At 46.4% G+C, this 12461-nt stretch overlaps 1 protein-coding gene across 4 annotated transcripts; it reads right to left on the bottom strand.

The window, feature by feature from the left end:
- Positions 1–3460: 3460 nt before the first annotated feature.
- On the bottom strand, positions 3461–12032 carry LOC310836990 (myelin proteolipid protein). 4 transcript variants are annotated; one of them, XM_083723075.1, is made up of 8 exons: positions 10992–12032; positions 8343–8429; positions 6994–7180; positions 6557–6713; positions 5299–5467; positions 4669–4742; positions 4475–4540; positions 3461–4198 (listed from the first exon to the last, which is right to left on the bottom strand). In XM_083723075.1, exons 1-8 carry the CDS (start codon positions 10993–10995, stop codon positions 4127–4129), a joined length of 816 nt encoding a protein of 271 aa, XP_083579201.1. In that variant the 5' UTR covers positions 10996–12032; the 3' UTR covers positions 3461–4126. The 4 variants fall into 4 exon arrangements, with proteins under 4 accessions (XP_083579201.1, XP_083579199.1, XP_083579202.1 ...); XM_083723073.1 differs by having other exon boundaries at positions 6458–6713; positions 10992–12028; XM_083723076.1 differs by lacking the exon at positions 8343–8429 and having other exon boundaries at positions 10992–12008.
- Between the last annotated feature and the right edge of the window lie 429 nt (positions 12033–12461).

Raw genomic sequence — 12461 nt, 5'->3', positions numbered from 1 at the left:
ATCATCCCTGTTGTTGGAAATTGTGGGAGTCATAAAGCCATGGCAGAGGTTTGTAAATGCTGCAGGGTACCTCTGGACCTCGTGACCAGCACTCTGAGCTTTACAATGTATTGGAATGTAATGATGGGGGCAATAAAAGCTTGGCCGGATGTAGGTAACATGAGATTGGCAAACGGCCATGCGGCTGGGCAGAACAAAGGAAAATAAATCGGAGAAGGGCAGACAGAGGGGCTGCTCTCTCTTATCATGGAAATATTACTGGCTTTCTGCATCTTTATTTTACCCTAAAGAAGTGCCACTTGTGATGGCTGGCTCCAACAAGTGGTGCCCTCTCTGAGGCTCAATTAAGAGAAGAGGAAAACTTAAAAGAAAAGAGGCAGGCTAAAGGAAGCAGTGTGAGGCTGACTTCAGACTTCAAAGAGAACCGAGAGAAGCAACTTAAAGGAAACAGTCTGAGGCAGACTAAGAGGATTTTAAAAGACACTGTGAGAGGCCTTCGATCCAAGCAGTGGATATCATCGGCTCACCACGTCCGGAAAGGATTTCAAAGCGCTTATACATCTTTAAAAAAAGATCCCGGTGAGTCGATCCCTTATATATTGATTTTAGAAATATGGGCAGTTCCCTGTCATTTCCGCAACAGAAATTTTTAAAGGACTTAAAATTTCTCCTCTCCTCCAACAAATTGGAAGTCCCTGATGGCGATTTGATACAGCTCATTCAAGCCATCGATGAGCACTGCCCCTGGCTTGCTGCAAATGGGACATGGGAACTAAAACAATGGGATAAGATTGGAGCACATTTTCATGGACACCCCAGTTTCGGTGTTCGAATTTTAAATGCTTGGTGTAAAATTCGTTATGCTATGGGCTCTTTATCACCAAAAAATATCTCCATGGCTGCATTGCCAAAACAACCTTCAACTTCTTTAATTCAGCATGCTGTTCTGCCATGTGTTCCAGCACTTGCTTTGCCAGCACCCCAGACCCCAAGCCTCCAGACTACAGTTCCTCACCAGAGGACCCAATCCTGCAAAAATACAGTGGTCTGGCTGGAAATGACCCTGCTCTTTCAGCGGCAGAACCAGCTACCCCTTTTCAACGTGCAGTCCTTGCCTGCTCCTTATCTCAGGATACCATGGCATTCCCTGTTATTGTGCCCCCTGCTGGTCCCCCAGCAGGAACTCAAGCCGAGCACCAACCTTTTGATTTTAAAATCTTGAAAGAGCTGCAGCAGTCAGTAAAAGTCAAGGAACAAATACAGGAAATGGGAACTTTACAACCTGGCATGCCAAATCCAAATATGCTCCCACGAGAATATCAGTTGGCAGTGATTGATTTAAAGGACTGTTTCTTCTCTATCCCACTGGCTCCAGCAGACAGGGAACGGTTTGCTTTTACATTGCCAGTATATAACAATTCGCAGCCCACCCAGCGATATCAGTGGATTGTCCTGCCTCAGGGCATGTGGAACTCCCCTACACTTTGTCAACATTTTGTGGGTGAAGCATTGAAACCTTTCCGCATGTGCCACCTAGAGGACAAGCCTTTGTGGGTTCCAGCTCGATGCGTGCAGCCATGGCGAGTCCCTTCAATTGCGGAAGTGCCTTCCCCACCATCTGCCTCGCCATCCTTTGTTGCACTGTCATACAAGGAAGAGAAGCAGACGACCCAGTCCAGTTGAAACCACCATATTTCACCTTATCAGCTGGCAAGCCGCTGTCAGAATCCTACGCTGTCAGAATCCTACTCTGGCTGGCAGCATCCACGGCTCAGCCACTATCGAACTATAAGAACAGCTTTGTTGAATAAAGACTTTTAGGGGAGAAAATTATCATAAGATATGGAGGCATAATATTTTTGTACAAGATATGATTATGTTTACTAGTTTATTGCATGCTTCTAAATGTTCTAAATGTTCTAAATGTTTGTTATGTATGCACATGCCCCCTTTTGCCAGCCATTCAGGCTTAATGTTTCATGGTGTGCCTGTCAATGGATCTTTTCGATTTACAAATATTATATCCCCTAAGCAATCCTTTTGGCCTCCAGTACAATTGACCCTCCATGAGCCTGCCCCCGTTTGTTTTCAAATTAGAGAGGGGAAAGAATCATGGGGCATATATCCAAACTGTCAATATACATTGAAATTCACTTTTAATAGCTCTTGTTCTCTTACAGGAACATACAGTGACCAATCTCAGTGCTATAGGAGTGACAACAGTGCATGGCTAATAAACTAGAAAGGAAGCCTACCATGCAGCTTGGAATCAGAATTCTTATATTCTTGGCTTCCGGATGGAAGTTGGCTTCGACATTTATTAATTTTAGTGATTATTATAGTAGTTATTTGCATTATTTTGTGTTGCTATATACAATGTATTCCTTCTTTAATTTCTATGTGTACTGCATGGTTCTCCAGTCCGCGGCCCACTTCCGGTTTCACAAGAGTCGCTTATCGCACTCAATATAACCATAGTGGAACGGACATTTATGACTGATTAATAAAATAAAGAAAGAGGGCATGTGGGAGTCATAAAGCCATGGCAGAGGTTTGTAAATGCTGCAGGGTACCTCTGGACCTCGTGACCAGCACTCTGAGCTTTACAATGTATTGGAATGTAATGATGGGGGCAATAAAAGCTTGGCCGGATGTAGGTAACATGAGATTGGCAAACGGCCATGCGGCTGGGCAGAACAAAGGAGAATAAATCGGAGAAGGGCAGACAGAGGGGCTGCTCTCTCTTATCATGGAAATATTACTGGCTTTCTGCGTCTTTATTTTACCCTAAAGAAGTGCCACTTGTGATGGCTGGCTCCAACAGGAAATGTACAGGTAATTGGAATGAAGGTTGATTTCATGAGGAATATTTTAAAACACACAGAGAGAAACAGAAACAGACACAGATGGATCATAATACATATATAAAAAAGTAAATACCGTATTTTTCGCTCCCTTTAAAGAGCTCCACAAGGCTCTTTAAAGGGAGCACGGCACTTGTGGGCTTTTCCGGGAGGTGGGGGAAGGGACTGAGGGGCTAAGCCAGAAGCTAGAACAGCACTGCATAGCGCTCCCTTTCGCTGTTCTGGCTTCTGGGGTAGCCGCACAGCCTGCATTTGCTCCATAAGACACACACACATTTCCCCTTACTTTTTAGGAGGGAAAAAGTGTGTCTTATAGAGCGAAAAATATGGTATATCAGTATGATTTTCCTCCCTTTATTTCGAACCAAGGAAAGCAGAATTGTAATATCCATGTTGCTGGATATGTAATCATTGCATTTTCTTCGTTGCGTTTGACAGATTGTTGGATCAGTACCGTATTGGCCTGAATATAAGCCACGCTTTTAACTTTTTCCGGTCAGAATTTGGGGGAAAAGGAGGCTTTTATTTAAGGCAATATGATAGTTTCGTTCCATTTCCCCACTGAAACAAAGAAGCATTAAAAAACCGACAAGCTCTTCTCGTGAAATTCACCCTTCGTTTTTATTTCAATATTATCCTTCGTTATTTGTCCTTCATTATTTATTTTCGACATTATCCTTCGTTATCTCAGCTTTCCGCATGCCATGTTAAGAACAGTCGGTTTTCACATTATATATATATATATATATATATATATATATACGTGTATATTTTTATTAGCCTCTTACAAAAAAATGGTGTCATCCCATTGAATGATTTCCCGCCATTTGGAGCATAAAACTGCAAATTATTTTTTTTCCAAAAAAAGGACTTTCTTTTGGGGGTCTTCAAGGGGCTGGAGTGATTTTTCCTCCGAAAAGCAGGACTAACAGGTTGGAGGACCTCCTCTCTCTCGCTCCGACATCGGTTTCCTGCGCCGACGAAATCCCCGGACTGGGAATAATCCCATTTTTGGGTCCGGCTGGGTCGAGTGAGATCATAGAATCATGGTTGCTTTTGAAAAGGGACCCCGGGGTCATCTAGTCCAACCCCGGCAAATGGGGATGAGCCGATTGGCTGGCGGGCAGTTAGAGCAGGAGGTCGGCAGACGCCTGGTTAGAGCCTCGCGGTTAGAAGACCAGTCCAGGGTGCAAATAATACCGATTGTTATTATTATTATGAAGAGGGAGGGAGGGAGTCTCTCGGCCCGGGCGGGTGCCAGGTTAGAATTTTGTTCCCCGGCCCATCAGCCTCAGGACGGCGAAGTTGTAGGTGGCCGCAATGATGAACGTCACCTACGAAGGAAGGGGAACAGAAGCAGAATTGCTAAAACCCATTCCTCCTGGTTCCCCTGATATCTCAGCAGTTTTGAAGACCATCAACCATGGTCTGCTGCCCATTCCTCCTGGTTTCCCTGACAGCTTAGCAAGTCTCCTCCCAGGACCTTGGAAGGAGTCAGCAGCTGAATCCTGCTGATTTTCCAGGGTTCTGCTGGAGACCTCCATCCTTTGCCCCACGTGTGGTTCAAACCCTCCACCCAGAGATGAAGAGTTGTGGGAAGCTGTCCTTACCAGAGCCACCAAGGTGATTGCCGCTCCCACGAAGGCCGCGATGAACAGGTGGAACGTCATCTGGAACTGTAGGATGAGGAGAAGAGGGAGGACGAGGAGGAGGAGAATGGGTCACCCATTGAAGGAACTCAACGTAGAAACAGAATGGTAAAAGGAACATTAAAGTATTCTAGTCTTGACCACTGAGAACTCACCTCGGATGTCTTGCAGATGGAGAGAAGGCTCTGGCCACACACTCTTCCCGGGGAGGCATTCCATGGCAGGACACCTGTGGTGGGGCACCAAAACACAGAACAGTTGAGAGCTGAAGGGCCACCTCACCCCACCTCCTTGGCCCCTCTTGAAATGTGAAGATGGAGGCCCACCAAGACCGTGAGAACATCCTCCCAAATCCGGATAACAAGTTGGTGCTCTACAAAGACCCTGAGCCCACCATCAGGGTGCATAGGATTCTCCCTAAAGGCAGGACCTGACCTTTCCCCCCCTCTTAAAAATCCCTTGGGTTGACTCGTGACGGAGGACCACCAAGCCTCCTAAGTTCCTTCTCCAAGGTCCTGATGGCAAGCTGCTGGTCTACCAAGACTCCAAGATCCTTCCTGACCTTCATCCCTCTGGAAATTCATTGGGTGAGACTCGTGGGAAGATGGGGCTCCCCCAGGACCTTGAGATTCTCTGAGGTCCTGCTACCAACTTAGTGTTCCAACAAGACCTCAAGAACCTTCTCCATGTCCTATTCCACCAGGACCTTGAGAACCTTCTTCCTGGGAGACCCCCATGAAATTCTTCCTCCCCAAGGTGGCCCAGGAAACTAGGTTCTTCCTCACCATACATCCGGGCATCTGTGCAGAGGTTCCCGATGCCGGCGGCTGTCTTGGTGGGGTTGGCGATAGAATTACAGGTGGTCCAGGCCGTGAAGTAGACATAGACAGGGACGGCCGAGCAGGCCAGGACCAGGAGCCAGAGGACGGTCAGGACATAGGTGATGCCCACAAACTGAAAGGAGGGAGAAGAAACGAGAGTCAGTGATTCGCCAGGAGCTTCCGGAGGATGGGGCATGAGACTGGAGACCTTTGGGACCTGAGGAACTCCCAGCCACTTGGACCTTTCCTCCAGATATTCCCACAAGGGGTGGGCAGATGATCCATTAAAATCCTATTTTCAGGGGCGGCTTATATTTGGGTAATTCTCAGGTGAAGATGGAGACCTCCTATTCCACCTCCTAAAATGGAAATCGAGACCTCCTATTCTATCCCCTAAAATGAAAACAGAAACCTCTTCCATCCCACAAATATTTATCTGATTAAAACAGGGATCTCCTATTCCATCACCCAAATATTTTATCTAATGAAATAGGGATCTTCTATTCCATCCCACAAATTCCCACAAATCCATCCATCTATTCCATCCCACAAGTATTAATCTGATTAAAATACAGACCGCCTATTCTGTCCCATAAAATGAAAATAGCAACCTCTTCTTCCACCCTTCATAAGTCAAATCTGGGACTGGGAAAGCAGGAATACTCAGACGGCCCGGGATTTTGGGGGGGGGGGTCCATAGGCACAGCAGATGGTTTTCTGATGGCACCATGTGTCACAAGTGCAAGTCCCTTGGTGCCAGGAGCATCCTTCCGGGATGGAGGCCCACAGGCAGGAAGGGGTTAAAAGTGCCCTGCTGGATTCCTTAGACGTGGAATTTCCTCTTTTCTGGCCAAGGACCTTGGAACTAGTAAGTAAAGCCATTCCCAATTACTGCACCTAGAATCAAGCAGAGGAAGGTTTCCATTTTAGAAGGATAAAATCCTTTCTTTACAGAAAGGATCAGCCTTGCTGCCTCCTCTTAATATGGACAACCAGATGAAGAAAGGACAAGACTTATGCAATATATCCTGGTCATACTCTCCTTAACGCCCCCCACCGTCAGCAGTCTCATGCCCCGGGTTCGAACAGCAGCAGCGCTGGGTGCGAAAGAGGAGAAGATCACCTTATCAGGATGGCCCAGCCATTTTCCCACACAGTGACACACCAGCTCCCAGGAGTGGCCGGGCCGGTGTCCTCGGGGCCCCCTCCCCTTGTGGCCTACCGTGGCGCCCAGGCCCTTGCCGCAGACGGTGGCCCGGTAGTCGCCGAAGACCTGCCGGACAGCGCCAGTGGTGTAGAAGCCTTCAGCCAGCAGGAGGGCACCAAAGAGGAAGAAGAAGCCGGCCACCCCATAGATGGCGTACTGGAAATCGTGGATCCTGTGGGGGAGAAAAGAGAGGGGGGCTGTCGGTACAGTGAGGACATCTCGAGGGTCATCCAGTCTGACCCCCCACCAGAGCTAGGAGGGATATACAGTTGAAAAAGGACTGCAGAATATTATTCTGATAGAAGATGGATTGTGTGGTCGCGGTTTAACTTGATGTGGACATGCAGTGAAAAATGGATTGCAGAATATGAATGGGAGAATGTATCGGTAAACGAACAGGGGAATGGACGAGGGAACGAAGGCGAAGAAAAGGAACGTCGGGAGATGCTTACACATCGACTAGGTACTCGTAATCCTGGTAGTTTTTGGAGAAGTAGGTCTCGATCAGGTGCTCGGTGCCGGTCAGGGCTTCGTGGCCACAGCCGCAGAAGAGCGCCACCCCCAGGAAGCACAGGGCCGTGGCCACCAGTGAGGCAAAGGGCGCCCCCACCAGGCAGCGGGCACAGCACTCTAACAGACCTGTAAGGGGGCAGGAAGAAGGAAGGAGAGAAGGATAGAAACCTATTGAGGAAGAGTTGCCTAACCCCTATCCCTATCGCTATCATCCAGTCCAGCTAGGCAGGAATTTCAGCGTCAAATTACCGGCGCCGCCAGTGCCAGATTTATATCTAAGCTCAACAAGCCGTAGCTTGGCGCGCCCCCTCTCTTGGGGGTCCTCCCAAAAATTCAAAGGGGGGGAAAACCTGGATGTACATTTCCAAAAGAGAAGATAAAAAACAAATAAAACTGACATACAGCAACCATGTTTTGTGTTGTGTAGGCTCCTATGATGTAAGTCATAGGCCCCGCCTGCTCCCCTGCTCCTCAAACTATCACTGCTTTGCTCATTTCTATATATAGGGTGCCGACATTCTGCATGGACTGGTTGCCTGGCAACATGTCTGGCTTGAGATACCTATGAGTTCCATCAATTACCATATAGCATTTATTCAACACAAAAAAGTGGCAATTTGTTGTGGACAAAGGACAGCTGGACATATAAAGGGCCCTGGACATATAAAGGAGCTGAGGGCCGCATCAAACCTCAATCCCCTGAAACGCATTCGCCGGACCTTGGAATCGGTAAGGAAAGTCTTTTTGACTTGCTTCGCAGCAGGGTGGATTTGATTTGAAATCAAATCCATTTCAGTCACGATTTAAATCACAATTTAAATCACTCGTCAGTAAGACTTGATTGAAATCCTTTTTTTACAGGAAGGGTTCAGCCTTTCTGGCATCCTCTGAATTTTGACCACCACAGGAAGGTTTCCTTTTGGGAATCATAAATTCGTTTTTACACATCCATCAAAAATGACTGATTTGGTTCTATTATTAGAAATACATAGACCGATAATGATGAAATTCTGGTGAGGTTTAAGAAATTCTATTGGGACCACTTTTCTGCTGCATTTGATTGGAAGGAGAAAAACCATCATAACAATTTAAACCATTTATTTCACTAAAACAATAACATGATAGCATATGTTATAACCACATTAACTGATGTGGTTAAACAATATTATTATTATTATTATTATTCACTCCCACCCCTGAAAGGCGGGAATCTCAACGTGGCCTCGCATCAGAGGGCAACCCAGCCCTGCTAGGCAGGCTCTGGGTTTCTCAGGCTTTAGATGGCTACCTGGAGAACCGGCTCGGGGAACTGGATCCGGGTTCGAGTTCTGCGGAGCCGTGGTTGGTTGGGGTTCAGGCCCGCCGCTAACATTATCTACATTGCGAAAAATACAAGGGTCAGCAGGATGGGCAGGCCTCCCTGCGGCTCCTTCCTCTCCCCTAATAATAATAATAATAATAATAATAATAATAATAATAATAAATTTGTTATTTATACCCCACCCATCTGGCTGGGTTTCCTGGAATGCTGAGGAGGGTCATTGAATTGGCAGGAATTTCAAAATAGGAGCAGAAATCTGGAATTGACCCCGAGGGTCAATTGGTCCAATGTTCTGCTTTATCTCTGCTGGGAAGAAGCAGCTCTGAGATGCCAGAAACTGTCAGGTTTGGATTCGAACTCTCAGCTCATTCTCAATTGTCCATTGTCCTTGGGACAATGGAGCCTTGATCTCTCTGTCCCACATTGCCCCCATCCAACCCCAGGGATGGTGAGGAATGGTTCAGTTAGAGTCCTGGGAAGAGAGCCCCGGGTTCAAATCCCCGAGACCTACCTGGCCAGGTGAAAATAGGGACCTCCCCAATTCTATCCCCCCAATCCTTCGCTGGTGAAAAGACAGACCTCCCTTCTATCCTCTAAAATGAAAATAGAGAACTATTCCATCCCCTAAAATCAATATTTTTAAAAATGATTTACTGGTTTTAAAACTGTATAAGAGAAATAATCAAGAAATGTAAAAGACAAAATAGATTTTTTAAAAAAAAATCCTACATTTCTGAATGGATACTTGTTTTGTACATTACCGGTAATTAACGTGACCTTCGATCTTCCCATTATGTTCCCGAATTAGGTTCTTTAAATATGCACAACCTTATTTCCTCTCCTTTTATTTCACCTTATATCAAACCTTATTTGATAAGGTTCTCCTTTTTACAAACAGCTCAGTCGAAACCTGATATTTTGAACATGTTCTTTTACGCAGACTCTGTATATTTCCCATTCTCTGGTAAATTTTTTGTCTGTCACTTTGCTGATAGTCTCGCTAGTTCAACATCCTCTCTTAATTTATTTAAATTTATTTATTTATTTAGTTAGTTAGTTAGTTAGTTAGTTAGTTAGTTAGTTAGTTTATTTGTTTAATTGATTTTGCTAGCCTGATTTGATTGTGATATCCTCTCCCTTCCCATTTTTTGATTAAAATCTTGGCAGCAACTCTCCATAAAAACTCTCTTAAACTTTTTTTAAATTTCTGCTGGAATTATGGGAAACAAAATTCCCTAAAATGGAACAAGAGGTCTCTATTTTCATTTTAGGGGATTCTCACCAGATAAATATTCGGGGGATAGAATTGGGTGTCTTTATTTTCATCCTGCCAGGAAGGTTTTGAGGTTTTGAGGATTCGAACCAGAGCCCTCTTCCCAGGACTCTAATGGACCATTGACCATTCCGCGCCTCTTCATCTCGGGGGTGGGATGGATGGAGGGGATGTGGGACGAAGCAGAGCACAGAGATAAAAAGGCTCCTATTGTCCCGAAGACAATGGACAATGAGGGATGGGCTGTGAGTTTGAAACAATGCTCTCCTTCATGCCGCCTCCCAGAGAGTGGTCCCGGCTGGTACAGAAAACACCAGAACTGAAAGGGATCCCGGGGGTCATCCAGTCTGACCTGGGAATCTCAGGGCAGTTTTGTGAAAAGAAACGTGGGTCATTTTTCGGGGGCCCATTAATGGACAGCTTTATTTCACAGGAGCATTGTTTTTTACTCTGTATATATGGCACAGATTAGTCATATATGGCACAGATGGGAAGGCACAGATGGGATAAAACCAGGCACAGGATATATGGCACAGATGGGATAAAACCAGGAAAATTGGAAATAAAAACCAGTTTGATAGTTTTAATATTCCAGACTCTTTTTTCCCTTCAGTTTTTCAGGGGGGAAGTGGCTTTGGGGAGAAAAGGGGGAAAAAGGGTTCCCCCCAATTTTCCGGTTTTTCCCCAGGCCTGGGTGAATCTCAGAGTCCCTTTGACTGCCGAGCCAATCTCCTGGGTCCTATTCCCTCTGGCTGGCTACAGCTCCAACTCTCTGGCTGTGTAGCAGTTGGTGTCCTGGGTTCGAACCGAGAGACCTACCTGGCCAGGTCGCTGTGAAAGGGAGGTGAGGAGCTGGAGGGATCTAGCCCACCTACCCAATATTTCTCTTGTGAGAATACAGACCTCCAATTCTACCCCCTAAAATGAAATTTTATTTTCTATACCCCAAATATTCCCCTTATTCTATCCCCCTTATTCTATCCCCCAAATATTTCTCTGGTGAAAACGGGGGGGGGGGTCCTTTTCTTCCATCCCTCCAGCATTTCTCTTGTGAAAATGCGGACCTGCTATTCCATCTCCTACAATGAAAATACAGACCTCTTCTATCCCCTAAAATGAAGATACAGACCCCCTTCTTCCAGCCCTGCAATATGTCTCTGGTGAAAATAGGGAGATCCTCTTTCCCACCCCAGAAACACATCACTTTTCAGAGGTCTCAGGACAAGTGGGACAGTCCGGGGTGAGATCAGAACCCGGGACGGCTTCCCAAATCCCTGAGATCCGCCATGGCCAAATTAATGGGTGATGGAGATACTGATAAATTTCCCCCTGGTCCAACTCACCCATCGCCTTGGGGTTCAGGTGGAGTGCAACTGGTCTCTTCTTCAGCTAGGACAACCCGGTCTTCTTCTCCTCCTCCTCACTTCGCTGGATTTCTCTCTGCCCCCTCAGATCCTCCAAAGAAAAAGGGATCTGTTGTATAGAGCCATGCCCCTTAAAGGAGAAGCCGGCCCTGTCTCCTCCTGCTCCTTCTCCTCCCTGTTAACTCTGAGATGGACAAGATCTGCTTGATGGAAAGTCCTAAGATCTGTGGGAGCTTCCAGCTTTGGTGGAAAGTTCTGAGCTCAGGCTAGAGGACCCGTGGCTCACATTCTCTGTGGACCACCAACTTTTGCTAGCAGGGCAAAGGAGAAGGATCTCAGGGTCTTGGTAGACCCTCCCCCCATTTTCACCTGAGTCCAACCCAAAGGATTTCAAAAGGAACAAAGGTCAGGTTCTGCCTTTATGGAGAATTAGGTGGACCAATAGAAGAATGGTGGACCTCAGGGTCTTGGTGGACCACCAGGTGGCCACTAGGATATGGGAGAAGGTTCTTAGGGGCTTGGTGGAGCTCTGTCTTCACATGAGTACAACTCAATGGATTTTAAGAGGGACAAAGGCCAGGTCCTGCATTTAGGGAGGATCACATGGATTCTGAGGGTGGACTCAGGGTCTCGGTGGACCACCAACTTGCTAGCAGGGCAAAGAGGAAGGTTCTCAGGGTCTTGGTGGTCCTCCATCTTCACCTGAGTCCAACCCAATGGGTTTCTAGAGGGACTAAGGTCAGGTTCTGCCTTTATGGAGAATCAAGTGGAGCAACAGAAGGGTGGTTGACATCTGGGTCTGGGTCTTGGTGGACTGTCAGCCTCACATCAGTCTCACCAATTGAATTTCAAGAAGGAGGAAGGTCAGGGTCTGCAATGAGGTAGGAGTTACCAGATCTAAGATATGGGACACCTGGTTTTCTAGAAAAACAGTGAAGAATCTGCCCTGCTCACCACAATTTCATTGTGATCAGTCGATGTCTTCCTAAGAGCAGAAGTAAATAAGTTACTATTCCAGAAATGAATTTCCCAGATTGGAAAAGGTGATGCCAACATGGCCGAGTCTTTGCATAATGAAAAAAAGGATTTGTCAATAGGAAGGGGATTGGAAACCGGGATGGCTTCTTTAAATCAGAGACTGCACCAGGAAATATGGATACCTGAAGGGATCTCGCCTATCTCAGAGGAAAATAGGGCTTCTATCTGGGCCAATAAGGTATATTCTTCTATTGGAGAACCGCCTTGACCAAAGGAATCATGGGCTTTGAAGACACTTGAACTCGGGACGTGAGGGAGAAACGGGCGAAGAGGAAGGAACCTTCACTGGGAAACTCCATTGTGGAAGGAGGTGCGGATCCAGAATTGGCCTCCACAGTCCCTTACGGAATCACCATTAAAGGGAGGAGGAGGAGGAGAAGAAGAAGATTCTATTCTTCTATATCCTATCCT

The sequence above is a fragment of the Podarcis gaigeae genome (genome assembly GCF_964106915.1).
Source record: "Podarcis gaigeae genome assembly, chromosome: Z".
In the NCBI taxonomy this organism is placed as follows: domain Eukaryota; kingdom Metazoa; phylum Chordata; class Lepidosauria; order Squamata; family Lacertidae; genus Podarcis; species Podarcis gaigeae.
Note: the sequence above shows the minus strand (reverse complement) of the source record. Positions and strands in the feature narration are given on the sequence as shown.